Here is a 27971-nt window from a genome sequence, read left to right as displayed (position 1 = left end):
CTTCCCAAGACCATATGACCTGTGGAACTTGCCTGAATAGCTTCTGGCTGGTACTGCTTCTTTTGTTTTCAAAAGGGACTCTTGGGATGTTAAAGTTCATCCTTTGGTTAAAATCATCTTATTTAAAAGCATCTTATTTGAATGTTAAATGGATGATGAACTTAAATCATGTTGGCTATTACACACTAAATAAGCTTAAAACTTGGAAAGGACGCTTTCGCTTTCTGGACCTACAGTCCTCTTGTCTTAGGTTTATAATTACATACATTTTTTGTTTGTTGTTTTTTTTTTTCAACTTTAATTCAGAAATCTCAAGTTGCTGGCCTTTATTATTCTCAGTTTACAGATGGTACTATTGGTGCCAGAAGGATTGTGGTTTATTTTTAAGTATGTGATTCATTTAATTTAAGTAGCATTTGGGCCTTCTGCCTTCCGGCTCACTTCGCCTCCAAGATCAATACAACCTCAAAGTAGAAAAAGTTGTCCATTTTTTAATAGTGTTTATATAATGGATATGCCTTATTTACATTGATGACAGTGTATCTACTACAATACAGCTTTGACTAATCAAAGTCTTCAGTGAAGCTAATTGTTACTGACACATTCCACTTCGACGAAAACACATCAAAGCACAGGAAAATAAAGTCCCATTAGAACTTATATTTAAGAGCAACTCTCCAGTAAGGCTCTAGACTTACCATAGATACTGTCCAGTCTTCTTGACCATTGGTACCTCTATTATCCAAGCTGCCTAATGATCACTGATTTCCAGAAGGAGCTGAAGGACGTGTATAGTTCTGAATTATACAATTTATTTTCACTTACAAATTTAGGAAAGTGAACTAATACATTTTGGAATGCTTTTCAATACATGAGGTTAAAACAGCATTTCCTAAAAAAAATAAAAAATTAAAAAAATTTTTAAAAAAAGTAAAAAACAAAAACAAACAAACAAAAAAAACCCCCAGCATTTCCTGAGTAGTGTAGAAGTTCAGGGCATAGCCTCTGGAACGAGACTACCTGGGTACAGATTCTGGCTCCACCACTTCTTGGCTGGGTGGTCCCTTCTCTTGGACAAGAGACTTTACTTATTGTCTCATCTGTACTCCATTTCACAGGGTGGTGAGGAATAAATGAGTTAATAACATGCAAAGAACTTAGAAGTGTGCCTAGCATTGAGTAATTGCTCAATATATGAGTCATTATAATAGTTATTATTGGCAACTGGATAAAGAGGAGTACCAGGTTAAGATGAGGGACAAATATATCTCTGGTTTCTGGCAGCCATTTACTGAGATAGGAGCAAGGAGCATGGGACAGAAGCAAGGTCAGTGGGGGAAACTCTGTTCTGTTTGGTTCACTCTGAGGTATTGTGTTACAAATGAGCAGAGATATCAAATGGATATCAGATATACTCCATGCCAGATAAGAACTAAGTTTTCTGTGTACTACAGATTCTCTCCTTGGTTTTCTTATGGATTTCTTGTGAGCTCTCCAAAAACACTGAATTCCATGTGCTTCAGAGTTTCCATCTGAACAATACTGAACACAGTAATGGCACATAGTAGACACTCAGCAAATATTTGTTAAAAGAATAATTGCTTTCATAAGGTGCTGAGTAGCTTGCACAAAGGTAATATGTGAATGGATGGATGGATAGACAGAAAGATAGCCACATTGAGATTTTGACATAAAAACAAGGAAATTAAAGACAAGTATACGGTCAGCATGTCTTTCTTTTACCAGTTCATTTATTCACTTTTTTTTTAATGTTTATTTTTGAGAGCTAGAGAGAGAGAGAAAGAGAGAGAGACAGAGCATGAGCAGGGGAGGGGCAGAGAGAGAGGGAGACACAGAATCTGAAGCAGGCTCCAGGCTCTGAGCTGTCAGCACAGAGTCCAACACGGGGCTCGAACTCACGGACCGTGAGATCATGACTCCAGTCAAAGTCGGACGCTTAACTGACTTGAGCCCCCCCCAGGCACCCCTATTTATTCACTCTTAGAATGAATATTTTTTGAGTACGTACTGTGTGCCAAGTCCTATTCTAGATGCAAGCATACATCAGTAAACAAAATAGACAAAGATCCCTCTGCTAATTGAATTTATATTCTGGGGTAGCAGCAGGGCCAGGAAGGACAGACAATATACGTAAGTAAAGATAAAATGTTAACATCATACCCATTAAAATGGCTACAAAACAAACAAACAAACAAACAGATAATAACAAGTGTTGCCAAAGATGCAGAAGAATTGGAATTCTTGTCCACTGTTGATGGGATTATAAAATGATACAGCCAGTATGGAAAACAGTATGGGAGGTCCTCAAAAAATTTTAAAAATAGAATTACCAATGATGGAGCAGTTCCACTTCTGAGTATACAGTAGCCTCCCCCCACCTTATCTGTAGGGGATATGAGCCAGGACCCCGAGTGGATGCCTGAAACCACAGAGTGGTGAAGTCTATGTGTATCCTATAAATACATACTTATGATAAAGTTTAATAATAAAATAGAACAATTATAACATGCTGTAATCAAGGTTATGTGAATGTGTCATCTCTCTCTCTCAAAATATCTTGTACTGTATTCACCCTTCTTCTGATGATGATGTGAGATGATAACATGCCCACATGATGAGATAAAGTGAGGTGAGTCATGTGGGCATTGTGATGTAGCATTAGGCTACTATTGACCTTCTGAAGTTATGTCAGAAGGATCATGTGCTTCTGAACCACGGTTGCCCGCAGGATACTGCAACTGCAGAAAACAAAACTGCCATATAAGGGGGGACTACTGTATACCCATAAGAACTGAAACAGAGTCTTGGAGAGATACTTGCAAACCCATCTCCATAGCAGCATTATTCATGATAGCCAAAAGGTGGAAGCACCCAGATGTTCGTTGACAGATGAGCAGATAACCAAAATACAGTGTATACACACGATGAAATATTATCCAGTTTTAAAAAGGAAGGAAATCCTGACACGCTACCACATGGATGAATCCAGGTGACATTATGCTAAGTGAAATAAGCCAATCACAAAAAGACAAATGCTGTAGGATTCCACTTATATGAGATACTGGAGTAGTCAAACTCATACAGAGAGAAAGTAGAAGGGTGTTCATCAGGGCCTGGAGGAAGGGGGAATGGGGAGTTGCTGTTTAATGGCTATGGAGTTTCAGTTTTGCAAGATGAAAAGAGTTCTGGATATTGGTCATACAACAACGTGGATGTACTTTACTGAACTGTAGAATTAGAAAGACTTAAGATGGGAAATTTCATTAGGTATATTTGACCACAGTTAAAACAAAACTTATGAGAAAGAAAGTAATGTATTAAGGGGGAAAGGGAAAAGTACTACAGAAAACAAGAAGCAGAGCAGAATAAGGGGCTCTAGAGGGCTCAGGAGGGTACAAACGGTATGAAATCAATTGGGGGGTGGGGATGCCTCCTAGAGAAGGAGCGATTTGAACAAGGACTGGAGGAAGTGTTTGTTTCTTGGCTGCTGTTACAGTCAGAGTCTACATCTTCCCAGGCCCACAGGTGGTGTGCAGCAATGCCAAGGCAATGCCCAAGTGGCTCAAAGTGTAAAGTTTACGTTGGCGGGCAGCTGATGCAGAAACTGTGGCCGTGGGCATTTCAACTCAATTGGAAAAACAATCCAGGCACTCAGGTGGCACTTGCACAGATTATAATCAGATGTCATCTGAGACTTGAGGTCATGTTACAGTAAAGAGAAATGGTTGTTCTCATATTTGGCCCTTTCTAAAATCAAACTCCATAAGCTAGAGACAGCAATCAGGAGTTTGGTTTTTCAGTGCCTCCTAAGTTTGCATGTTGTTGTCTAGCCCATTTCCAATATGAGTTTTAAGCTCCTGCGTAGGACTAGGATTTTCAGGGCTTCAGCTGACCTTTGTGTCAACCCATAACTAGGGAGTGTAGCTCAAGAGTACTTATTCAGTTACTGTCTCTCTGGTAGGTCATATGGCATGGAATGGTGAGCTGCTTAGAAAAATCCCATGACCTGGACATGTTTTATTACTAATTTATAAGGCTGGTATAAACAGGTATCAACTTGCCATCATTAAGCCAATACTTTGTACTCATGAGTAAAATGGAAAGAGGTCTGCAGCATTGGGTTCTTGAACTGATTTTCCCACATCTCATCTGTTAACCTTTTCCATGTCTAAAAAAAGAAAAGAAGTATAATGAGCATGTGTCTCTGCTTTGGAATCAGAAAGAAGTCCCTCATGATGCTCTCATCCCCACGCCACTGAACTTGGAGGGGAAATGAACATCTATGGATGGACAGGCACCTGTCCTGACCAAGGATTCTGAAGCTACACTGGCAGCCATTGAAAACACATAACGCTGTCTGTGCCTCTCTCCCCAGGCTACAGCTGTGCAGTGATTGGGACTAGTAGGGACTGGCTAGAAGGAGGAGGAATGGATTCCCTCTTAAGTCCTGCCTGCACTGGTGGCAGTGGCCATTGGTTGACTGATTTGTAACATGCTTATCTACTCAGTGTTTGATTTCTTTGACATCTAAATATATTTGCTTTCATCTTTATACATAGGCGCTGCCTATGATCATTTAGCCCCAGGAGGTTATGAAGCTCAAGGTATCCCTTGTACCTCCCGCTTCTCCCAACATAGAGTATTGATGGTAGAGACAGGCTTTTCTTTACCCTCACAGTGAAATGGTAACACATGGGAATGTGGCAGCCATTAGGTGTATACTGCTGTCATGAGATATATATATCATTAGATGGCCATAGCAGTGGTTGGCAGCAAAAGAAGGAAAGCTCAGTGGCTTCAGCAGGCATTTCCTGTGAATCCCCTCTGGGCAGATATCTGCACTAGGCTCTAAGTGGGGGTGGAATGGGTGGAGGGAATTGAATGCCATGTGACACAGTACTTGCCCATTAGAAACTTATGAGCTGCTAGGGTATGAGAAAATTATCCAAACAACTGCAGGACAGAGACACACACTGAAAGCTACAGGTGAATGGATGGATGATATTGCTTCGCCTGGGTAATAGGAAGGCATGGAAGAGTCAGCATTTGAGAGGTGCCTTTGGGGATGGATGAAGTTTCCTGATGTAGAGATAGGGAGGAGTCCGTTCCAGGTAAAGGGAACAGCCTGGACAAAGAGCTGAAGAGGAATCCACTTCAGAGAGATATACCAAAGAAGACATGTACGAACTACACTGCAGCCTCATCTGTCATAGCAAATAAATGGAAACCACCTGCAGGTCCATCCACAGGAGGATGGACAAAGAATTGTAATTTGGAAAATACTCATCAGATAAAATGAATCAACTAGAGAATCATGTCACAATTAATGTGGAACGACACAAAACATAATAAAGAAGGAAGACTGCGGGAGGTTAGACACAAAATTTATATTAAGGTTAAAAATAATGTACAAAACTATACATTGTTTATGGATATTTAATTTCATGATTTTTTATTATATTATTGCACGTAGTTATATAATTTTATAGTGTCGGTATAAATTGTATAGTTTCACCTGGAAACATTAGTGGGAATGAAAACCACCAAATTCAGTGTATAGTGACTGCCACTGGGAGGGAAAGATGGAATGGGTGGACACAGGAGGCTTAGTCTCGGGTGTATGTGTTTTAGAGACACATATACATATATATATGCATACATACATACACATAAACACTCATGCATACACACATAAATATACACATTTTAAAATCTGAAGTACAGATGACATGTTGAATTGACAAACAGTTGTTTGTTGTATTATCCTCCAAACTAGTCTGTATACTTGAAGTATTTCATAATTTCAAAATGAAAGAACAAGTCGCAAGGCATGCTTAAGAATAGCAAATGGTGTAGGTCAGTGTTTTTCAAACCTAACATGACCCTTGGTAAGAAATATATTTTATTTTAGGAACTGGGAGTTGCATGACAGTACTTATCCTTAATACGTGGGGCGCGCCCTGACGTGTTCTATTCTATTTACTCTATTTCATTCTGCATGAAATGAAGCAGTGGGTGATGTTTGAAGATGCAGATTAAGGTTAGGGCACAGAAGGCATTGACTGCCAGACTCAGGAATGTGAGCTTTTGTTGGCAGAGAGGAGAAGACCACTAGTGGCTTTGTGGCATATCATCATCAGAGCTGAACTTTAGTCGAGTCAAGTGAAACGAGGATAGAGTTTGTAGAATGCAAGCTCAGTTGGGGAGTTATCACCATTGTACAGCTGGGACAGTATATGAGCTTATGGGGGAATGAAAAGAAGGAACAAGCAACTTAAAAAGGAAAAAGTGGTTTGATGACTGATTTGAGGGAAGGGGGAGGAAAGGAGACATCCCAGTTGGATTTCAAGGCTAGCTGATTGGGAGATCGGTCAGACCAATCACAAAACTAGCTAGATCGGGAGTTTATTTTTAAACACACAACCCAGATGGATATTGTGAAGTCTTGGTTGAGATTAAAAGGCATGGATTCATAATGGTCTCATGTTTCATGAGTTTCTCCAGCAGTACATAGTACCTGGTGAGAAAAGAGAGAAATTGGGTGTAATCAAGGTGGGGCTAGGCAGACCAACCCAGCACAAGAGTTCAGGGTGAGGAGGGCTGGCAGCCAGGGTAGAAATGAAATGGCTGGCAGTGGGGCCAACTGAGGTGGGTGGTCTAAGGGAGGAAAAAGGTGGGGCGCCTGGGTGGCTCAGTCGGTTAAGCGTCCGACTTCGGCTCAGGTCATGATCTCACAGCCTGTGAGTTCGAGCCCCGCGTCGGGCTCTGTGCTGACCGCTCAGAGCCTGGAGCCTGTTTCGGATTCTGTGTCTCCCTCTCTCTGACCCTCCCCCGTTCGTGCTCTGTCTCTCTCTGTCTCAAAAATAAATAGAAGTTAAAAAAAAAAAAAAAAGGGAGGAAGAAGGTTGGGGGACCAGAGGTCACGAGGAGCCTAGTGTGTTAGAGGGTGGAAGTGAGATGTTGTGACCAGGAAGGAGGAACTTCAAAATCTGAAATCTTGGAACTAAAGCAGTCCTGACTGATAAAAATCATGACCTTGGTAGAAATTGCAGGCCAGGCAGGTGGGTAGTTGTCATATAATCGAGAGAAAAGCTGGAGCTATGTAAGATAGTTTATAGTTATTGGTCTGAACTTTTCAAACAGAAGCTCCTGTATGGAATGACTAATGATTTTCAACCAGACCAGCTATTGATTATGAATTACTACTACAAATTGTAGAAAAGGTCACACTGAGAAGTGGAGAGGGGTCTTCAGAGGTCCCCTTCAGAGAGCCCTCGCCGAATGTCCCAGGAGAGGAGGCTCTGGCTAACACACCTAGGATGTTACAGGGAGCCAGGATTCCTGGTCATCAGCAGGTCAGAGGCACACAGGTACCAACTTCTCATCCAGCTCTTCTTTTTCCATTTATGTTTGAGGGACTTTCTTTATCTAAAACACAGGTGGCTGGCTCTTGGGACACAGAAGTCAGAAGTGGTGGGGTCTGTCCATACCTTAAGGGCTAATTTGGTTTAAGGCTTTGAATAGATCATTTAAATAACTGATCTGTGCCTCAGGTATTCTCATAATCAAGTAACAGAAACTAAAAAAAAATTTTTTTAATGTCTTGAATAATGTCCTCATGCAATTCAGTGAATTTCACAATTTAGTGTAAAGGAAGACATGTATACAGTCAATTACAACATAATGCTAAGGCGGGTATGACAGGATGTGATTAAGTCTGCTTGAGGCTGTTGCTAAACTGCACAGAAGAGGCTATATCTGAGCCTGAATGTGAGAGAGAAGCAGACTTTGCTAGGCATAGATGGGTACAGCTAACACTGGGAAAGTGTGTAGCTTGTTCAGGGAACCAGGATGGACAGTCTGTTCTGTCTTCTTCTCTGCAACAAGAATAAAAAAGTAGGTCTCCCAATCTGCTAACTCCTGCTCCAATGTTATTTTACTTTATCTTTTTTCTGCCTGGTGTCTCTATTTCCTGCATCTTTGCTTAGGTATTCTTGGGCACAAAAGTGCTAATGGTAAGAGGAGATAGACCAAAAGTGAGCTGGTGACTGGAAATCAGTTAACAGTTTAAACACTGTTATGGATACCTACCACGTAGATGAACCACACACAGATAAACACATCCAACTCAAATGTTGTTTCCTTTTGAAAAATGTTCACATTTTCATTATCGAAGATCTCACTGGTTTTACCTTTAGAAGCAAATGGCCAGAGGGGAATCTTATTTCACTTTGTCCTTGAACAATTATCTATTGATGCATTCTGGGGCACCTTTAACTCTGATAGTTGCTGATAGGAGAGATAAAGGATGAGTAAGTCAGTGTTCCTGTCTCAAGAAGCTTGCAACCCAATCCACAGGAGAGACAAGCCTTTCTCACACACAGTGATATGGTGCTCGAGTCTGGATGTTCTGCTTACCAAATGTGTGGAATAGGTAGGTAAGTGTTCAGGGAGAAAAGAAATCAAGGTGGCCTGGAGAAGGAAGACTTCATGACCAATATGGAATTGAATTAAGGGCTTGAGGATATCTGAAGAGAAACTGAGAATGAAGTGGTTTGCTTGACTCTTAGGAGCAAATAAAAAGTACAGGTCTTGGGACTACCAGGAGAGTGTACTGCATCAGCTGCAAAAGGGTTAACTTTTCATTGCTAGGGAAACCGCATACCTTACATCGGCTCCAACCTGGGCTTAATTTGTTATCAGATTCTTCTGCTATGGAAAGTACATTTCCCAGATTGATTTCCTGCCAGTGGAATCTGCAGCTCTCTTCAGGGTTCACCTGGGTTGGCCCCAGTCCCAGCAGGACTGCAGGTGGGTGATGAAGCTTCTTGCAGGCAAGAGGCTGGACCAAGCTAGAGGCTGTGTTACTGTGCCAGACCATACCTAATGAAGCCTGTAGTTACACTCTTACGGAAAGTCTCGGGGGACTCCTGTCCCTAGGCATTAATTAGCAGGCATTTCAGACAGCACAGCTTACCTTTACCCAAACAAGAAGTCTCTGAAGAAAAGCAATCATCATGCCCAGCTAATCTGTTGATTGACTTTGGACTGCTCAATGTGTTCTAAACTGTTCCCAGCGCCTCTAAATCCTGCCAGTGGAATTAAATGCAGATACTATTTATTGCCTATGGAAGGTACATTCTGTGTCTGTAATGATGCATTTTGAAAACAGTACCTGTTCAAGTGAGACTACCTGAGATGTGGGAAGCATATGAAGTAACAATAAAGAAAATGCAGGAATCCCAGCCTGAGGGTTCCAGCTGGAGAAAGAAAGGCACTCAGAGGAAATATCCTCTGCTCATCCTTTCCCAGAGCACCACAGCAAACTAAGGTCATCTTTTCTTTCTCCTATCAATATTATGGGGATCCACAGAGGAAGAGATTCAGAATTGGAAAGGTCACTGAGCCTAGAAGGTGACATGTGTTTCTGGTGTATCTGTGACACAGGAGCACCTCACTCTTTTTATAGGCAGGGTTCAGCCATGCCAGAAGCCCAGGTGGTCAGGGATTGACTGGATTATTAAGGCCATTTGGGTTTGTGTGCTGTGAGAAAAGTCTTTTGACAATATTGCATATATTGACTTTCCCAATCTAAGAGAACAGGATTGTTGCCTTAATGGCAGATGTTACATATTTTTTTTCCCCTTCACAACTCCCATGACCATTGGCTTACATTATGGCAAGTATAGATAGGTTGCTTCTAATAATAATTAGTATGATATGCTAACTAGTTGAGCTCAAAATCCATAGAATAATGCAAATAAATATGTATTTCTTCATAATGCTGGGGTGGCCTTTTTTGGTGGGGGGAGTTGAGGGAGAGTGTCTTAAAATCCATTGTACTCATTAATCATGTTTTACCAAGTTTTACATATTTATGTCAAATATTCCTATTTGTAGAGTAGCAATAACCATTTTTCAGTTACAAAAGTAGTAAATGTTTATTTTTAAAAAGTATTGTAATGATAGTATCTACCCTAGAAAAAAATAAATTCCCCACAATCCCACCATGTAACAATGTCTGTATTAATGTTTTGATTATTCACGATCCCATGCTTATTCTGTGCCACATGCATATGTTTAAAAAAAATGGGACACATTCATTTAATTTGCTTCTCCCTTGTAACAATGTCTTCTGTTCATTTTAATATTCAGCAAATCCCTGTTGAGCATTCATAATGTACTAGTCAGACCCTATCTAAGTGTAGGGGAGACTACAGTGAAAACACAAACAAAAACACATATATCTTTCTATAACAATATATGTAAATATCTACATAATTATTTTAATAGGTGCATAGTATTCTATTGTATAGATTTATCATAATTTATGAAATCAGATCTCCCATTTTTGGATATTGAGATGTTATTTATATGTTAGGTTTTCTTAAATATGGAGAAAATATGCATTGACCATTGGTGAATCTGACTTCATGTCCAAATTATCTCTGCTAAATAGCAGGATTCTTCTGGTAGTCCCACTCTTTAAAATATGACTTTATAAACACTGATACGATATTTGTCAGATGTGGCTACAGAGATCAATGTGAGGGGCTCTTGGATGGCTCAGTCGGTTGAGCATCCAACTCTTGGTTTCAGATCGGGTCATATTCTCACGGTTGTGGGATCAAGACCCAAAGGAGGCTCTGCCCTGATGGTGCCAAGCCTGCTTGGGATTCTCTCTCCCTCTGCCCCTCTCCAATATGTGTGTGTGTGTGTGTGTGTGTGTGTGTGTGTGTGTGTGTTTGCACGCGCGCATGCACGTGCACGTGCATACTCTCCGTCTCTCAAAATAAATAAACTTAAAAAAAAAAACAACAAAAAACAAAGATCGATATAGGCCCAGCAGCCTCTCACTTGATGAATGACTGGAGATCCTGAGGTTGTTTGAGGCTGTTTGAAACTTCGTGTCTGTCTCTGTTGTGCCAAAGGCTGCTCAGAGAAGGTTCCAGTCCTTGTTAATTGACCCCAAGTTGGCGTTTTGGCTGTTGTTTCTTCCCAGCCATTTATAGTTATGCAGTGATGTGTGATGCTTGGCTTCTATGGACTCTGGAAGCATTTCTTCTGCTCTCTTTGATGGAAATCGCTGCTCTTTTGTTCTCTGTCCAACAACCAGCAGGCCACCTTCCTGCCATCTGTGTGAGCCACCCCCCAACAGTGACATGAGGTGATGTCACAGGATCTGTTCTTTGGTGATTTCAGCACACTGCTTGATCTTTTATACAAAGCAAAACACAGCCCAGATGAATTGCAGAATTTTACAGCTTGTAGAGATTATAACTCCATTTTATGGACAAGGACACCAAGTATAGAGAGGTTGAGTGACTTGCCTAAGGTCCCATAAGCTGGAACTAGAAATCGGGATTTTAAATTCCTCATCTGGTGCTTTTCCAGGGAATCAGCTATTCTAAGCTTGTGGTCCATTAAACTAGGGTCCTTGTAACAGACCAGGGAATACCACTGCTTTGGAGCACTTCTATTTGGCCTCCAGATAAAATGTCATCAGTAGCAAACTATGTCCGTTTGCCAAATATGGAACTTTTCATTTAATTCTCTAATTTGCTAATCATGGAAAAGACCTTTTAGATAGCATGCTACAGATGTAGCAGAATTCAGTGACTGGTCTCAATGTTAGTATGCTTTCCCCCAACAGGCTGATAAATGACTTCAGTCGTTAGGTTTGTGATTGGAATGTCTCACCACACCAGTTCTGCAAAGCCAGCCATAACAAATGACATGTCTCTAAGATGAAAGAAACCCATTGGGTTTAGGATCACTTTTATCTGGGTTACAGACCCACTTGGATCATCTGATCGATTTCAGTAAGATTGTATGGAAATCACATTTTCTTCTCTTGGACAGTATTGGAATATGATTTACAAATACACTCAATGGCAAATAACTGAGTTTTTTGATACTGATTGCTTTTGTAAGGCCAGCTACAAATTATCTTTGTTAACAGAGCAAAGCAGTTTTACAGCAGCATATCTGAAGTTGCATATCATCATATTTGGGTTTGGTTTTAGAGCACAGTTTTTGAGGGCATAGTGGTTAAGAGCCTAGGGGCAACTGCTTTGGGTTACCTGCTGGCTCTGGGACTTATTGTGTAGCCTTGGGCAAGTTGCTTAACCTCTCTGTGTTTCTGTTTCATCAACTGTAAAATGGATATGATGACAATAATAATACTAATGCCCGATAGCTGTTAGGAAGTTTAAATGAGCTAATATTTGCAAAGTACCTAGAACACTGTTGGGCATGTGATAAACACCATGTGTTTGTTATTTTCGTTGTTGTTGTTATTATTATTATGACATTTTCACTCCATTCAGTCATTTATTCAACAACAACTAATAGGAACATCTCCTATGTGCTAGGCACAGTGAGAGGTGATAAAAGATTTTCAAGCCCTCAAAGGACCTTATAGTTTAGTGGACAGAGAATATATAAGCACACCTCAAAGACATTGCAGGTTCAGTTCCACACCACCAAAGTAAAGCAAGTATTATAATAAAGCGAGCCAAATGAATTTTTTGGTTACCTAGTGCATATAAAAGTTATGTTTATACTATACTATAGTCTATGAAGCGTATAATAGCATTACGTCTTTAAAAAACAATGTATATACCTTAATTTAAAAATACTTTATTGCTAAAAAATGTTAACCATCATCTGAGCTTTCACTGAGTTATAATATTTTTGCTGTAAGGGGTCTTGCCTCGATGTTGATGGCTGCTGGCTGGTCGGGGTGGTAGTTGCTGAAGTTGGGGTGCCTGTGGCAATTTCTTAAAATAAGACAGTGAAGTTTGCTTCATCAGTGGACTCTTTCTTTATGAACAATTTCTCTGTAGCATGTGATACTGTTTGATAGTATTTTCCCACAGTAGAACTTCTTTCAAAATTGGGATTCCATCCTCCTCTCAAACACCACCACCGCTTTATCAACTAAGTTTATATAATATTCTAAATCCTTTATTGTCATTTCAACAGTCTTCCCAGCATCTTCACCAGGAGTAGATTCCATCTCAAGAAACGACTTTCAGTGCTCATCCATAAGAAGCAGCTCTTCATCCACTTGAGTTTCATCACGAGCTTGCAGCAATTCAGGCACATCCTCAGGCTCCACTTCCAGTCCTAATTCTCTTGCTGTTTCCACCACTTCTGCACTTACTTCCTCCATGGAAATATTGAACCCCTCAATGTCCTCCCTGAGGGTTGGAATCCACTGCTTCCAAACTTCTGTTAATGTTGGTATTTTGACCTCTGCCCATGAATGTGCTCAAGGACGTCTAGAGTCATGAATTCTTGCCAGGAGGTTTCCAGTTTACTTTGCCCAGAGCCATCAGAGGAATCATTGCCTATGGCAGCTATAGCCTTATGAAATGTGAATTGAATAACATTTGACTTAATTCATATTATAAATTTTATAATTTAATTTATAAACTATAGAATTTAATTATGAATTAAATAATAAGACTTGAGAGTTGAAATTACTCCTTGATCCATGGCTGCAGAATGGATGTTGTTTTAGCAGACATGAGAACAACATCAACTTGTTGTACATCTCCATCAGAGCTCTTGGGTGATGGTACTTTGTCAATAAACAGCAATATTTTGAAAGGAATCTTTTTTTTTTTTTTTTTTGAGAGTAGTTCTCAACAGTGGGCTTAAAATAGTCAGTAAACTATATTATAAACATGTGCTATCATCCAGGCTTTGTTATTGCATTTGTAGAGCACAGAGCAAGTAGATTGAGCATAATTCTTAAGGGCGTTAGGATTTTTGGAGTGGTCAGTGAGCACTGGCTTCAACTTAAAATCACCAGCTGCATTACTCTGCAATAGGAGAGTCAGCCTGTCCTTGGAAGCTTTGAAGCCAGGCAGTGACTTCTCTGTAGCTGTGAACATCCTAGATGGCATTTCCTTCCAATAGAAGGCTGTTTCATCTATACTGAAAATTTGTTATTTAGTGTAGCCACCTTCATGAATTCTCTTAGCTCGATCTTCTGGGTAACTTGCTGCAGCTTCTACATCACTTCCTGCTTCACCTTGTGCCTGTTATGGAGATGCCTTCTTTCCTGAAACCTCATGAATCAACCTCACCTGGCTTCAAACTTTTCTTCTTCAGCTTCCTCACCTCTCTCTGCCTTCACAAAATTGAAGAGAGTTAGGACCTTGCTCTGGATTAGGCTTTGGCTTATGGGAACATTGTGGCTGGTTTAATCTTCTATCCAGACTGCTAAAATTTTCTTCAGCTCAGCAATAAGGCTGTTTCACTTTCTAATAATGCGCGTGTTCACTGAAGTAGGACTTTTGATTTCCTTCAAGAACTTCCCCTTTACATTCACAACTTGGGCCTATCTTGGCTTTCAACATGTCTTCCTCACTAAGCTTAATCATTTCTAGCTTTTTTTTTTTTTTTTTTTTCTAGCTTTTGATTTAAAGTGAGAGAGGTGTGACTCCTCCTTTCACTTGAATACTACTGAGACGCCATTGTAGTGTTGTTAATTGGCCTTATTTCAGTATTGTTGTGTCTCAGGGAATAGAGAGGCCTGAGGAAGGGAAGAGAGACCAGGGATTGGCTGGTCAGTGGAGCAATCAACAAACACAATGATTAAGTCTGCATTGTTAAATGGGCACAGTTCATGGCACTCCCAAACAATTACAATAGTAACAACAAAGATCACTGATCACATATCAGCATAACAAACATGATAATGAAAAAAAAACTTGAAATATTACAAGAATTAACTAAATGGGATAGAGACATGAAGAGAACAAATGCTGTTGGAAAAATGGCTCTGATAGACTTACTGTATGCAGTATTGCCACAAACTTTCAGTCTATAAAAAATGCAGTAACTGGGGGCACGTGGCTGGCTCAGTCAGTAGAGCATGTAACTCTTGATCTTGGGGTCATGAGTTCAACACCCATGTTGGGCATAGAGCATACTTTTAAAAAAATGCAGGGGTGCTCGATTGGTTGGGTTGGTGGAGCATATGACTCTTAATCTTGGGGTTGTGATTTGAGCCCCCAAGTTGGGTGTAGGGATTACTTAAAAATAAAATCTTAAAAAAATGCAATATCTGCAAAGCACAATAAAGCAAAGCACAACAAAACAAGGTATGCTTGTAATGTAAACCAGGACACTGTATTTACACAGAAAGGAGAGGCTTATAGTGGAGGGTAGTGCAGGGGTAGCAGAGGCAAAGGAGTGCCTGAAGGGAAGGCTTCACAGGGGAAATCTGAACTTGGCCGTAGGCATCAGTGCTCTGAGCACTCCATGCCTTTGTGCTTGTGTACAAAGGCCTGAAAGGATGGCAGAATTACTGGAACACAAAATAAAAGTGGCAGGGTCCGGGGACGGTTGGAACTAGTCATGGAGATACACAGGTAGGGACCAGAGGGAAGGCCTTCTATATCCCAAAGAGGTACCTGTGGGAGATAATGAGGACCCAAAGTAGGACAATGGCCATGCCACTTCTAAGCCCCTCCAGAGAGGGAACCCAGCACGTGGAAGAGGTTACAAGGAGCAGTGAGGGCATGGGCATACCTGGTATAAGTGGTTAAATTGGTTACTAGGAGACTGGAGACAGGTCCAGGCGCTGCACTACTCATCCACACGGCTTCTATCTGAAAGTTAAATAGTTATTTATGGACACTTTATTTATTTATGTTAAATGGTTATTTATGGACATTGTTTGCACTATGTTTCCAGAGGACCGCAACACAGAAACAGGTCATTTCATTGTTTTATTTAAAGTTACTGAGGGGTGCCTGGGTGGCTCAGTTGGTTGAGCGTCTGATTCTTAGTTTTGGCTCAGGTCATGATCTCATGGTTTGTGGGATCAAGGCCTGAGTTGGACCCTGTGCTAACAGCACACATCCTGCTTGGGATTCTGCTCCTACCTCGCTCTCTCTCCTCAAAATAAATAAATAAACTTAAAACAACAACAACAACAACAACTGTAAAATATCTTTCCTTTAAAAAAAAATTAAGTTACTAAAAAAAAAAATTAAAATAAAAAAATTAAATTACTGAAAAGGAAATGCATTCTGGGTAGTTTTCATTCATCAAAACTAGGTAAACAAAACCAAACCTTAAAAATGCATACTTTGAGGGGCACCTGAGTGGCTCAGTCAGTTAAGTGTCTGACTTCTACTCTGGTCACTATCTCATGGTTCATGGGTTTGAGCCCCTCATTGGGCTCTGTGCTGATGGCTCAGAGCCTGGAGCCTGTGCAGATTCTGTGTCTCCCTCTCTCTCTCTGTCCTTCCTTTGCTCACATTGTGTGTGTGTCTCTCTCTCAAAAAAAATAAACATTTAAAAAAATGCATACTTTGTGATTTCTTTTTTAAAAGAAAATGTAAATATACAATTCTTGACTAAAATGTCAACTTATTGCTATGAACATAGCAACATATTGCTAGAAAATTCTATTCTGCCTTATAGTAATTATCTTTAATTTTTCTAAACAGTTTAAAGGAGCACCTGAAATAGAACTTTAAGACTGGACCCCTACATAAACCAAAATGTAATGTAATATTTTTAACACTTTCTTATATAAACATTACCTGAATTCATGGCACAGGTACCATACTCTTATTATTAAAATAGAGTTAAATAACAGTTCATATTAAAATAGAACTTTAAATTCCAATTCTATTATAACCTGAGTCTAATTAAAACTCTTTATAAAGCAGTTGGGGAAGGTGTTATAAGGATTCCCAGAAATGAACCAAAAACTTTAAATGTCTTTTCAGTTTTCAAAGACTGCATTAACATCTGATATAAGGCAAATATATATATATATATATATTACCAAGTTATAATCCTTTTGTGAGTTCTTTAAATATTACTAGTACTTTAATGTGCATGTTTTGTCTCTTCAAAGCACTATCCAACTACTGCACATTTTATTATTATTATCCTCTTTTTATCCTGAAAAATGGAAAGACAGGAAATTACCTCCCACCTACCTTTTTTTAATGGAGAAAGTTACACTGAATAGTTTAATGTCATAGGCATTAACACACAGCTAATTGAGTAGAGCAAATATGGAACAGCCAGATCCTCTGATTCCCAAACCATTATTTCTTTTTTCCCTTGACCTTGCTGAACAGAAGGAAATTGGTGCCATATGTCTGGGCCTAAAGTACTATTTATTCAGTAAATAATGATTAGGTGTATAATTTTATATGCTGAGTACCATTTTAGACATGGGAACTTGCACACTAACAGAGCTGGCCACAAATAGGGGAGTGAGCAGAGTAAACCAATGATAAGTACTCCAGGACAGAAGTGTGCTGGGAAGAGCCCTAAAACCCAGTCTGGGGGGTAGGAGAGGCTTCCTGGTGGAGCTGGCTCCTGGGCAGAATGTTGATGAGCTGGGTTGCTGGACTGACTGGAGGCTTGTCATCATGTGTGGAAATAAAGAGTGTGGCACTTTTGAAAAACTCCCAGTATTGTGATCCAGGCCATTAAAGTGGCCTGGAGGTGTGGATTGAGAGGAAAGTGGTCAACAGAAGTAGGACTGGTAAGGGCTTAAAGTCTGTGTTGTAAACAAGCAATGGTGAGCTCCTGGGGGCCATGGGGAGGGGAGTGGTATTCAGATTTCCGTTTTTAAACTATCACCCTGAAGTGGTTCAGAGAAGAGAGGGTGTGGCAGACATGAGGCAGGGGAACCATCACTTAAGGAAGGAAGGTCAGTTATGACACTGCTGTTTTTATCCTCTGCATCAGTTCATTTTGAAGGCTTGAGTGGAGAGCAGTAGAAATGGAAAGAATGCATGGATTCCAGACATGGTGAGATAAAACCAACAGGCCTAGATGACTGATTAGATGTAGGGGAAGGGTCAAATCTGGGTTGAAGGACAAGTTTGAAGATGTTGAGCTTGAAGTGCCCATGGGATAGTCAGTTGGACAAATCCAGAGCCACTGGATATTTGAATCCAAATTTCAGGAAAGATCTGGCTACAGGTATATGTGTGGGAATCATCTGGTACAGGTGCTAGCTAAAGCCAAGGGTGTGGGAGAAGTACCCGCACCAGAGGGACCGTGGAGGTAGAAAAGGGGCAGATGGCAGACCCCTGGAAACACCAGAGTTGACAGGGGTGGTGGGAGAAGAAAACAGGCAAGACCAGAGAGGGTAGCATCACTAAGGCTGAGAGAGGGGCATTGGTCAGCAGCATGAATCCCCACAGCTCAGGTGAGATGAGGATCAAACAGGCTTAAAGCTTCAAGGATGAGACATGAACTCCCATCTTCTTTCTGCAACATCAAATCTAAACTCCTTTCAGTAATGCTGTGGCACCTACCTCACTCGCTTCTTGATTACTCCCCAACAGCCCCTCTGTTTATGGGCCCACAAAGAAGCCACAGCATTCCCTTCCTGGGAATTCCCTTTTGCCCCCTTCCTGAAATGCCCCGCTCCTCACCCCTTTACTTGTTTAAGTCCCAGTGTGCCCCGAGTGAGCTCCGCTCTGGAGACCTGTTTGTATTTCAGTCTACTTAATAATTATATGCAGTCCAGTGATGTTGGCTATAGATTCATGAAGTTTGAATCTTCTTGTAGGCTGCTTGGGGAAAGGGGTCTTATTGTATTCTTCCTTTGTGGCCTTTGTAGTCTGCAGTATTGTTGAGCAGGTGATCAACAGAGCTCCTCCAGAGCTCTGCACATGATCAAAATATGACTTGAGTTTAGCCAGTTTATGAGGATTCTTCAGGAAGATTCCATTTCAGCTGTTTCAGCAGAGGAGCTGGAGCATACCCTGTGCCGAAGAGATCATTCTAAGGTAGCATCTTGGTCAGCCGATGGCCATATTAGCTCAGGGAGAAGTCATGGGGACGAGGCCAGGAATGAGGGAGGCACCCTTAGTCTGAGCTTTAGTCAGAGCTGGGACTGGAAAGGCTGGAGGTATGTGCCTGCACCAGTATCATGATGCCAACAGGTGATTTCCTCCAAGAAAGATTCTCAAACTTTCTAGTTGGCCCTTTGAAGACTATTTCTGGAAGTACTGCACACTCTGGAACAGTGAAGGTAAATCCTGTCTATGGGGGTAAACTATGGGGGGACTCCACTTGACAGCGCTTCTGAAGTTAATGCTGATTTAAAAAATTATACTTTGTTACCATTGCTGTGGCTGCTCTCTGGTGAAGGGAGAATTTTATGGCAGGGGAAGGGGCAGTTGCTAAGCAAAGGACAAAGAAATAATCCCCTCTCTTTCTGACTGTTAGTTTAGAATTTTTCATTTTTCACTTCCAAAGTGAAAAATTTAGATCCTCTTCACCCACACATAGATGACCTAGATCTTTGCAGCACCCTCATTACTGACAGATAAGACATCATATCTTGAGTCGGAGGCCATTGTGGTAGTGTCCCTGCAACTACCAGGTCTCTCTGTGGGTGTTGGGCTACACACTCCAGAGGATGGAGTTATTAAGGAGACCCTGAGGCTGGTGTGGCAGCACTTTAAAGATCCTTGGAGGAGCACCTGAGTGGCTCAGTCGGTTAAGCATCCAACTTCGGCTCAGGTCATGATCTCACAGTTCGTGAGTTTGAGCCCCCCATAGGGCTCTGTGCTGACAGCTCAGAGCCTGGAGCCTGCATCAGATTCTGTCTCCCTCTCTGTCTTCCCCTCACCCACTTGCTCTTTCTCTCTCTCTCTCTCTCAAAAATAAACATTAAAAATAATTAAAGATCCTTGGAAAAGAAGCTCTCATTTGCAAGGGAAATAATGATTCTGCCATTTTTTCCCCCTGTGCATCCTTTCCTTTGAAGTTAAAGTTAAAACCGTTAGGTCTTGTACTTCTTAGTTCTAAAACCTTTCCTAGTTTATTTTCTGTAAGAGAGAACTAGAAATAATTTTCTGAAAAGAACTCAACATAAAGCCATGAAGTTAGGTTAGTGGTATGAGGACTGGAGGAACACTTGGGGTCAGAGCTCTGCAGACAGGGTTTTCTAGAAACTGACAATAAAGCAGTATCATGATCTGTCAGATCATGTCCTCAGAATGGACAGATGCCAGTTGGTTCCCATGTCTAAACTGTGTTGAGTTCCAACCATTAGACAATCAAAACCTGAGTTTTCGGTCTTTAGAAATTCACTTGCTTTGTTTGGTTTATAAGAACCTATTGTCCCAGACATCCTATTTTGAGGAGACAATGATGGGCAGAAATTGTACAGACATGTGTTATTTAACTTTAGATGTGGAATTGTCTCCAATTGGTTTGGGTGCCCAGGGATGATGGAAACACCCTTGATCTTAGACAGCAATGCTAAGGTGGAGCAATTCTACAGCTCATATCCCCAGTGACTCACCTTTACTTTTCCCAACCACAAAATCAGACCAATATTTCTGATTTTTCTCTCTACTTCACAAGAGATGGAAGAAGCCTGTATCTAAAGAATAGAGCTCTTTAATTCCCCAGAGCTTCAACAAAGCCCAGCTCCCCCAGGCCTCATACTTCTCAGCCAATAGCTACCAGACAACTTGAAACATTGCCCCATGTCCTAGGCCCAGCCATGCAGTGCGTCCACTTGATCCTAGGGCTGGCATACTCCCATCTGTTCTCACCATTCCCTGTCCCTCTCCTTTACCCCTGCTGTGCTGTCACCAACTGCCACTGGAGTTTAGTTGAAGGAGTCTTAACTCAGGCTCTCGGATCCTCCTGCTGGCTGACAGCAGAAGCACTGCTTAGCTTTTTCTTTTGTTTTCTTTTTCTTTCTTTCTTTCTTTCTTTCTTTCTTTCTTTCTTTCTTTCTTTTTCTTTTCTTTTTTAATTTTTTTTAACGTTTATTTATTTTTGAGACAGAGAGAGACCGAGCATGAACGGGGGAGGGTCAGAGAGAGAGGGAGACACAGAATCTGAAACAGGCTCCAGGCTCTGAGCGGTCAGCACAGAGCCTGACTCGGGGCTCGAACTCAGGGACCGCGAGATCATGACCTGAGCCGAAGTCGGACGCTCAACCAACTGAGCCACCCAGGCGCCCCTTCTTTTCTTTTTTCTTTTTTTTAAATGAATTAAGGTATTCTGATGACTGTTTTTTTCCTCTCTCCCACTCTCCCTCTTTTTGTCCTTCTGACTCCATAATCCTTAGTAAGCATTTTATATTTTAGAGTTTCTCATTTAACCATCACAACTATCCATATGGTATGCAGAATTATTACTCCCATTTTACAGATGAAGACACTGAAGCCTGGACAGCTCTATAACTTGCCCTAAGTTACCCAGACAGTAGCCCCAAACCAAGGATTGACTCCACGTCTCCCTGAGCTTTTTTTTTTTTTTTTTTTTTACATTTTATTAATTTTCATGCCCTACATTTTAGATCATTATCTAATTTTTTTCTCTTTCAATATTGATTAATAAATGTGAGTCGGAAGATTACATTTTCTTCACTAAAATTAGTAATACTTTGAGAAGCACTTGCTGTATCTCTCCCAGCAGAAGGGCTCTGAAGGAAAGGAGCCATTTCAATAAATCAATCAGATTTTGAACTGGTCTGAGGAAAAGAGGTTAGAAAATATGAAGTTCAGAAGGTAGCTGTATACATGCTGAAAATCCATTTCTTTACCAAAAAAATTCACATGAAATTTTGCAGCTCTTTTGTGATATATTTTGTGAAATAATTGCTATGCTCCTCTGGCTCATCTGTCATGTAAAAAAAATTCTAAGTGTAAGTTAAACATTTTTGAGGTCTAAAATTCATTGGGTACAGATTTAGGTGCCCAGGAGAGCAATGCAAAACGACTTACTTTCCAATTTAATTTAAAAAGAAAACAAAAAAAGAGCATAATTTAAAAAGAAAACAAAACAAAAAACACCCCCCCCCCAACTTTTACAGTTAGATTTTTATGCTGAATTTAGGCCAGGTGTTAATTTTTTTTAACTGTTAAAGTATTTCCCAGAATATGTATTGGTCTTGACCAACCAAATTGATGACTCATTTGCCTATCTTTACTCTGAAGTTCAAGTTTCTACTGCTTATCTCAGATTTTCAAGTTACTGGTGAAATTAGTGGATATTTTAAGATCAGGTGGTCAAGAAATGTAAGCTGTCATTAGTAACATCAATATTTATAATTTTTAATATTTCAATATAATGTCTCATACTATTAAAGCCTGTGTGGTAACTACATTTTAATAACATCTGGGAAACTTCAAGGTACCTCTAAAGGTACCCTTACGTACCTTCCTGATATCATTAAAACAGGCTGGTTAACAGCCCTATCTTCCAAGATGTGCCTTCACACCGCAGTGGGTAGTAGAGACGAAACCCCAATCTTAGGGTGGTAGGCGGGGGGGGGGGGGGGGGGGGGGGGTCTTAGTCCAACTCGATTACGTAGCGATGAAACAAAAATGAGGCTCAAAGAAGCTGTCTGCCGCTCCCCGGCTCCCCTAACGCACTCGAAGCCCTAAGCAACCCCACGGCCCTCGCCGCCTCTGCCCCGTCCGCCTGTCTCTCAGGCCTGTCTCTCGGTTTGCCGACTTTCCTCTGTTCTCTGCAGGTTGCCGCCCCGCCGGCCGCCATGACGACCGCCATCTTGGAGCGCCTGAGCACCCTGTCGGTGAGCGGGCAGCAGCTGCGCCGCCTGCCCAAGCTCCTGGAGGACGGCCTTCCCAAGATGCCCTGCACCGTCCCCGAGACGGACGTGCCCCAGCTCTTCCGGGAGCCCTACATCCACACCGGCTACCGCCCTACGGGCCACGAGTGGCGCTACTACTTCTTCAGCCTCTTTCAGAAGCACAACGAGGTGGTCAACGTCTGGACCCACCTGCTGGCCGCCCTGGCCGTCCTCTTGCGATTCTGGGCCTTCGCTGAGGCCGAGGCCTTGCCGTGGGCCTCCACCCGCTCGCTGCCCCTGCTCCTCTTTATCCTGTCCTCCATCACTTACCTCACGTGCAGCCTTCTGGCCCACCTGCTGCAGTCCAAGTCGGAGCTCTCGCACTACACCTTCTACTTCGTGGACTACGTGGGCGTGAGCGTCTACCAGTATGGCAGTGCCTTGGCTCACTTCTTCTACAGCTCCGACCAGGCCTGGTACGAGCTGTTCTGGCTCTTCTTCTTGCCAGCAGCTGCCTTCTGTGGCTGGTTGTCTTGCGCCGGCTGTTGCTATGCCAAGTATCGCTACCGCAGGCCTTACCCAGTCATGAGGAAGATCTGTCAAGTGGTGCCGGCAGGGCTGGCCTTCGTCCTAGACATCAGCCCCGTGGCACACCGCGTGGCCCTGTGCCACCTGGCTGGCTGCCAGGAGCAGGCGGCCTGGTACCATACTCTCCAGATCCTCTTCTTCCTGGTCAGCGCCTATTTCTTCTCCTGCCCGGTTCCTGAGAAGTACTTCCCAGGTTCCTGTGACATTGTGGGCCACGGGCATCAGATCTTCCACGCCTTCCTGGCCATCTGTACGCTCTCCCAGCTGGAGGCCATCCTCCTGGACTACCAGGGGCGGCAGGAGATCTTTCAGCAGCGCCACGGCCCCCTGTCTGTCTACACGGCTTGTCTGTCTTTCTTCTTCTTGGCGGCCTGCAGCGCTGCCACTGCAGCCCTCCTGAGGCACAAAGTCAAGGACAGGCTGACAAAGAAAGATTCTTGAGGCTGGCAGGTGGAGTGAGATGTGGAGGCAGCCTGTCGTGATTTGGGGGAAAACCCAGTACAACATTAGGAGTTGACTTTTTGTCTTTTAAGAGTTGCTTTTAAATTAATACATATTTCCAAGGATATGCCGTGGCATTGGAAAGCCAAAGGATTCAAGAATTTTGTTGTTATAGTTGTTGCTAATAAAAGGAGTATTACTTTTTCCTCTGTGTCATAGCCTTACAAGATACAGGAAGGGAAGGGACCTTGGCTAAGATTCATGGGACACTAAATTAAGGGTGATCTTTCTGCCCGAAAACGTAGGGGAATTCTGACTTTGGCCTCGAGGGGCAAGTCCTGGAGCTGAAGGAATAAAAAAGTTGGGACTGGAAAGTAAGTGTGTGGCTGGTCCACACCGTATTGGAATGGCCATCCTACTATGTTGGTTTTTGGTAATTGAATAAATTGAGCCAAGAACTCGATTTCATTTGGATTTCAGATTGTCCAGGGTGGAGAAGTCAGAATCTTCAAAATGACTCAGTGAAACCCTTAGACATAATGAATTACTCTGTTCATCTGATTTCTGGTCCCTTCTCTCTTGCCCTACTCTGCCACTGACTCTTTTCTCAGGATGATGTCTGCCTGGCTGTTTTCTCTGCAGTGTTGTCACTCCCATCTGTACCTTGCATGGTAATATAGAGGAATATGAAGGAGTCATATTTCCAGGAAATGCTTGGATCCATGTGGACATTCAGAAAGCTTATTCTCATATAATAATAATAATGTAAATGGTACTAGAAAGTGCAGTGCCAAGAGCCATCAGGAGACCCAGCCAGTAAGCATGGATACTGTTTTGTGTCATAGGACACTTCTGTTTTATACCTGTAGACTGCAGTACTTGAAATCTATTAGGGCTGCCTTACAGGCCAGAAAATCTGGGGCTTGTGCTAGGGAATCTCCAGATTTGGGCCAACATGTTAAAAAAACAAAACAAAACAAAAACTAATAGAGTGAAGTAGTTCTGAGGGTCCCTGTAGGGACTCGATTATTTCAAGAGGAATCCAGGGTCTGGCCTCTTAACTAGATGCCACGACATAAAGGACCCACATAACTACCCTAGTTTAAGGTCCTCCAGCAGGTGGATAACCACCTCAACTTAGACCTGAATCCTTAAAATAATCAAGCCCCAGGACAGATGAACATGTGTGCTCACTGTGGGTTAATGCCTGAAGGTTCCTTTGGGTAAGAATGGTGAACCAGGTACTCTGTAGCTAGAATTTTCTTTTGCCCAGTAGCTTCTATGGGATAAGCGGTACTTGCGATTGATGTGTTCTGGCCGCACAGCCTTCTCTGAGGACCGATTTATGTACTAATCCTGTGAAGGGGGCTGTGTTGACAGAGGAGCCATGGGAGTATTCTCAGAGGCCATGTTTCCTATCAGGATAAGGTCTCTGTTTACTACAAAGGAAACTGCTTTGTTTTCAGGCCAGTTTGATGAAATTTTTCTGTTACTAGGTTATTTTGTTATCTTCACGTCTTTGTTTTCTTCCTTTCTCTGAGAGATTTGTGGATTTTGTGCCTTATAAATGGAAATGTATGAACACTTTACTTAATATATGGCCATGTGGAATTTTCAGTTTTGGGTTATAGGAATAAGGAAAAAAAGAATGCATTGCTTTTCAACCGGTGGATGAAAAAACGTCAGAACACCAGAATTACTTATCATTCAAAAGACTCTGTCAACCTGCATTTTGGCAAAAACCAAACAAACAAAAAACCACTCTACTGAAGCTTTCCTATAATCTTCATATCAAGAAAGCATATGTCTTGTCTGCTACATGGAGTTCCTAGATGGATTTCTTTGTTAATTCTTAAATACCTGAACTTCTGTGCTACCCAAGTGTCTTACATAAGCTTCTGGTGTCTAGTCCAAATTCATCACAAAGTTGGCAAAACTGAAGCCAGTTGAACTAAACAAGGGAATGGGGGGTTGTACAAACACATCGCAAGAGGGTCAGTTTAAAATGGGGACTAGAAAATGTTTGAAATATTCACTTTTACGGATTCAAAGACCGTATTTTAAAAGTTGGGAGGAAGGTTTAAATCAAGCTCTTGGATATGGTGGTGGTCCTGTTGGATGTAGATCTTCAGGCCAAAGGCAGGTACTTTTTAGAAGACAAAGCCGGAAAGAGAGCAGTGATCTTCAAATGCGGGTGACAGAGCAAGGCCAGCTGACACACTGTAAATGGTCTGTGACAAGTTCAGATAGACTAACCTCTTAAGGTATTGCCATGAAATTATTACTTTAATTTGCACAGGTATTGGTCCTCCAAGTGATTGGAAATTTTTAAAAAAGTATAAAATTTTTCACCAGAGATATTTGAGGAGCACTGGGGACTAGGTATCTCATTAAAATACCAGTATCTTATTCAAAATATATAAACACAGAAAATGCAGATGGTTTAAACTACTCAGACTTTTGAAGGATTAAAGACTCCTTTTAAAACATTTGCATTAAAATGAGTGTATCAGCAAGGAGCAGACTTCGTTTATTTAAAAGAAGTAATTAAGTATTTGATAAAGGAAGTTATTTTACTCCACCATAGCCTCACCAACAGTTGACATCTGGAAATTGTGCCAGTTATCTCTCTGTCTCTATTAAAATGTAAATGCCTCTGGAAAACCTAAACGATCAGTCATTTACATCTTGTGAATAAAAATTTTGATGGATTTGTATGAGGCCGTACTCAAGGTAAGGAGATGGGGTATCAGGACACAGCAGATGGGGACGCATTTGCCTATTTCCCTCTTGCCTAGTACTTCCTGCCTTGTAATTACCAATGAGCTAATGTTAGTACGCTTCAGATGTTAAAGTTTCATTTCCCACCTTTGCTAAAAGTACCTCACTCATTAACAATATTCTCAGTCCTCTAATTGGAATCTTGAAACAGTAGGAGCTCAGGCTGTGGAATGAAGGTAGCTCATTCCTGATTCTGTTGCCCCCTGTCCACAAAATGGTACCTTATCTTAATGTTAAGTATATTGTGTTCTTCAGATGCTGCACTGTAGTTTCAAGCTGGCCCTCCAGATGGCGCTCATGTCTTAGCATGGCCATTGTATCCAAATCTTTGGGCTATTAATTGTGTTGGTCCTATTGTTTTGCTTGATTGCTCCGCAAAGAAAAAATGGAACTATTTTCTGTTTATATAAATCTACTTACACGAATGACCATTAAACAGATTTTGTATATGGATTGTTGTACTGTCAACAATTATCTTGTTTCTTTGACAAGGTTCTTTAAAAAAAAAAAAAAAGTTTACTTATTTTGAAAGAGAGAGAGTACAAGCAGGGAAGAGGCAGAGAGGAGAGACAGAATCCCAAGTAGGCTGCAGGCTGTCAGCACAGAGACCCTGGAAGGGCTCAAACTCACCAATGGTGAGATGATGTCCTGAGCTGAGATCAAGAGTCAAGATGCTTAACCAACTGAGCTACCCAGGCACCCCTCTTTGACAAGGCTCTTGACAAAGGCTACTTTGACAAGGCCCATCTTAAAGAAAGATTTTATCTAGACAAACATTGCCAGGAGGAGGAGGTCAGGACATTTTATATTCACCAAGAAGTAGGAAAATACAAAAGCTTAAAACATCTTCATACCCCAACCCCCAAAATACATATAACACACCTGTGAGTAGATCATATTGCCACCCCCCAAAAGTTATGGAGTTGATTTCTCTGAGGATTTCCATCTAATTCAATAAATACTTCTAGTATTATGAACAATAGTGCTAAAGATTTCAAAATTTTGAATTGATGGACTATATTTTTAAATCTAAAAATTATGAATTATAATTATACTATAACAACTATTATAATGGATGTATTGTGGAATGTGGCACCTATGAACCAAAGGATTTTGTAGCCCAACTCATATTAAATAGCTGTGAAAACAAAGTCATTCTCCAGGCTACTCAGCTTTAGGCCATAGTACAATCACAACAATAAGAAAACACCATTTGCCTGGGTTGAGGCGCTGATGGAATTATGGATGTCCTTCTTGCCCAAACCCTTTTCATGACCAATAGGGGCCCTAGGTAGTTTGCAAATGCTTCTGTTGTCACTGCTAATAGTTTAACCACTCTTCAATTACTGATTCATCAAGTATGTATGAGCATCTGCTGGTGGCAGGCACCATGTTAGCTCTGGAGATACCACAGTAAGAAAAACAACAACAACAACCAGGGATCCTTCTGCAGAGAGTTTTCAGACTGCTAAATGAGAACCAGCATCTTCCCATGGTGGACCATCACAGGGTACCCCTCTAGGTCTTGATCCCAGTCTGAGGGCCAGATGGCAGGCCAAACCCAGGGGAGGCTGGG

At 41.5% G+C, this 27971-nt stretch overlaps 1 protein-coding gene across 3 annotated transcripts in view; it reads left to right on the top strand.

The window, feature by feature from the left end:
• The window catches only part of PAQR8 (progestin and adipoQ receptor family member 8), a 119608-nt gene extending 92760 nt beyond the window's left edge, over positions 1–26848 (top strand). For all 3 annotated transcript variants that reach the window (XM_053904803.1, XM_019457401.2, XM_019457400.2), the window contains one exon: positions 22529–26848. In XM_053904803.1, coding sequence (XP_053760778.1) covers positions 22550–23614 — 1065 coding nt within the window. In that variant the 5' untranslated portion in view covers positions 22529–22549 and the 3' untranslated portion in view covers positions 23615–26848. The remainder of the gene's footprint in view (positions 1–22528) is intronic.
• Positions 26849–27971: the final 1123 nt, after the last annotated feature.

Source organism: Panthera pardus, unplaced genomic scaffold, assembly GCF_024362965.1.
Source record: "Panthera pardus isolate Hobbes unplaced genomic scaffold, ASM2436296v1 HiC_scaffold_17, whole genome shotgun sequence".
Taxonomy (NCBI): Eukaryota; Metazoa; Chordata; class Mammalia; order Carnivora; family Felidae; genus Panthera; species Panthera pardus.
Note: the sequence above shows the minus strand (reverse complement) of the source record. Positions and strands in the feature narration are given on the sequence as shown.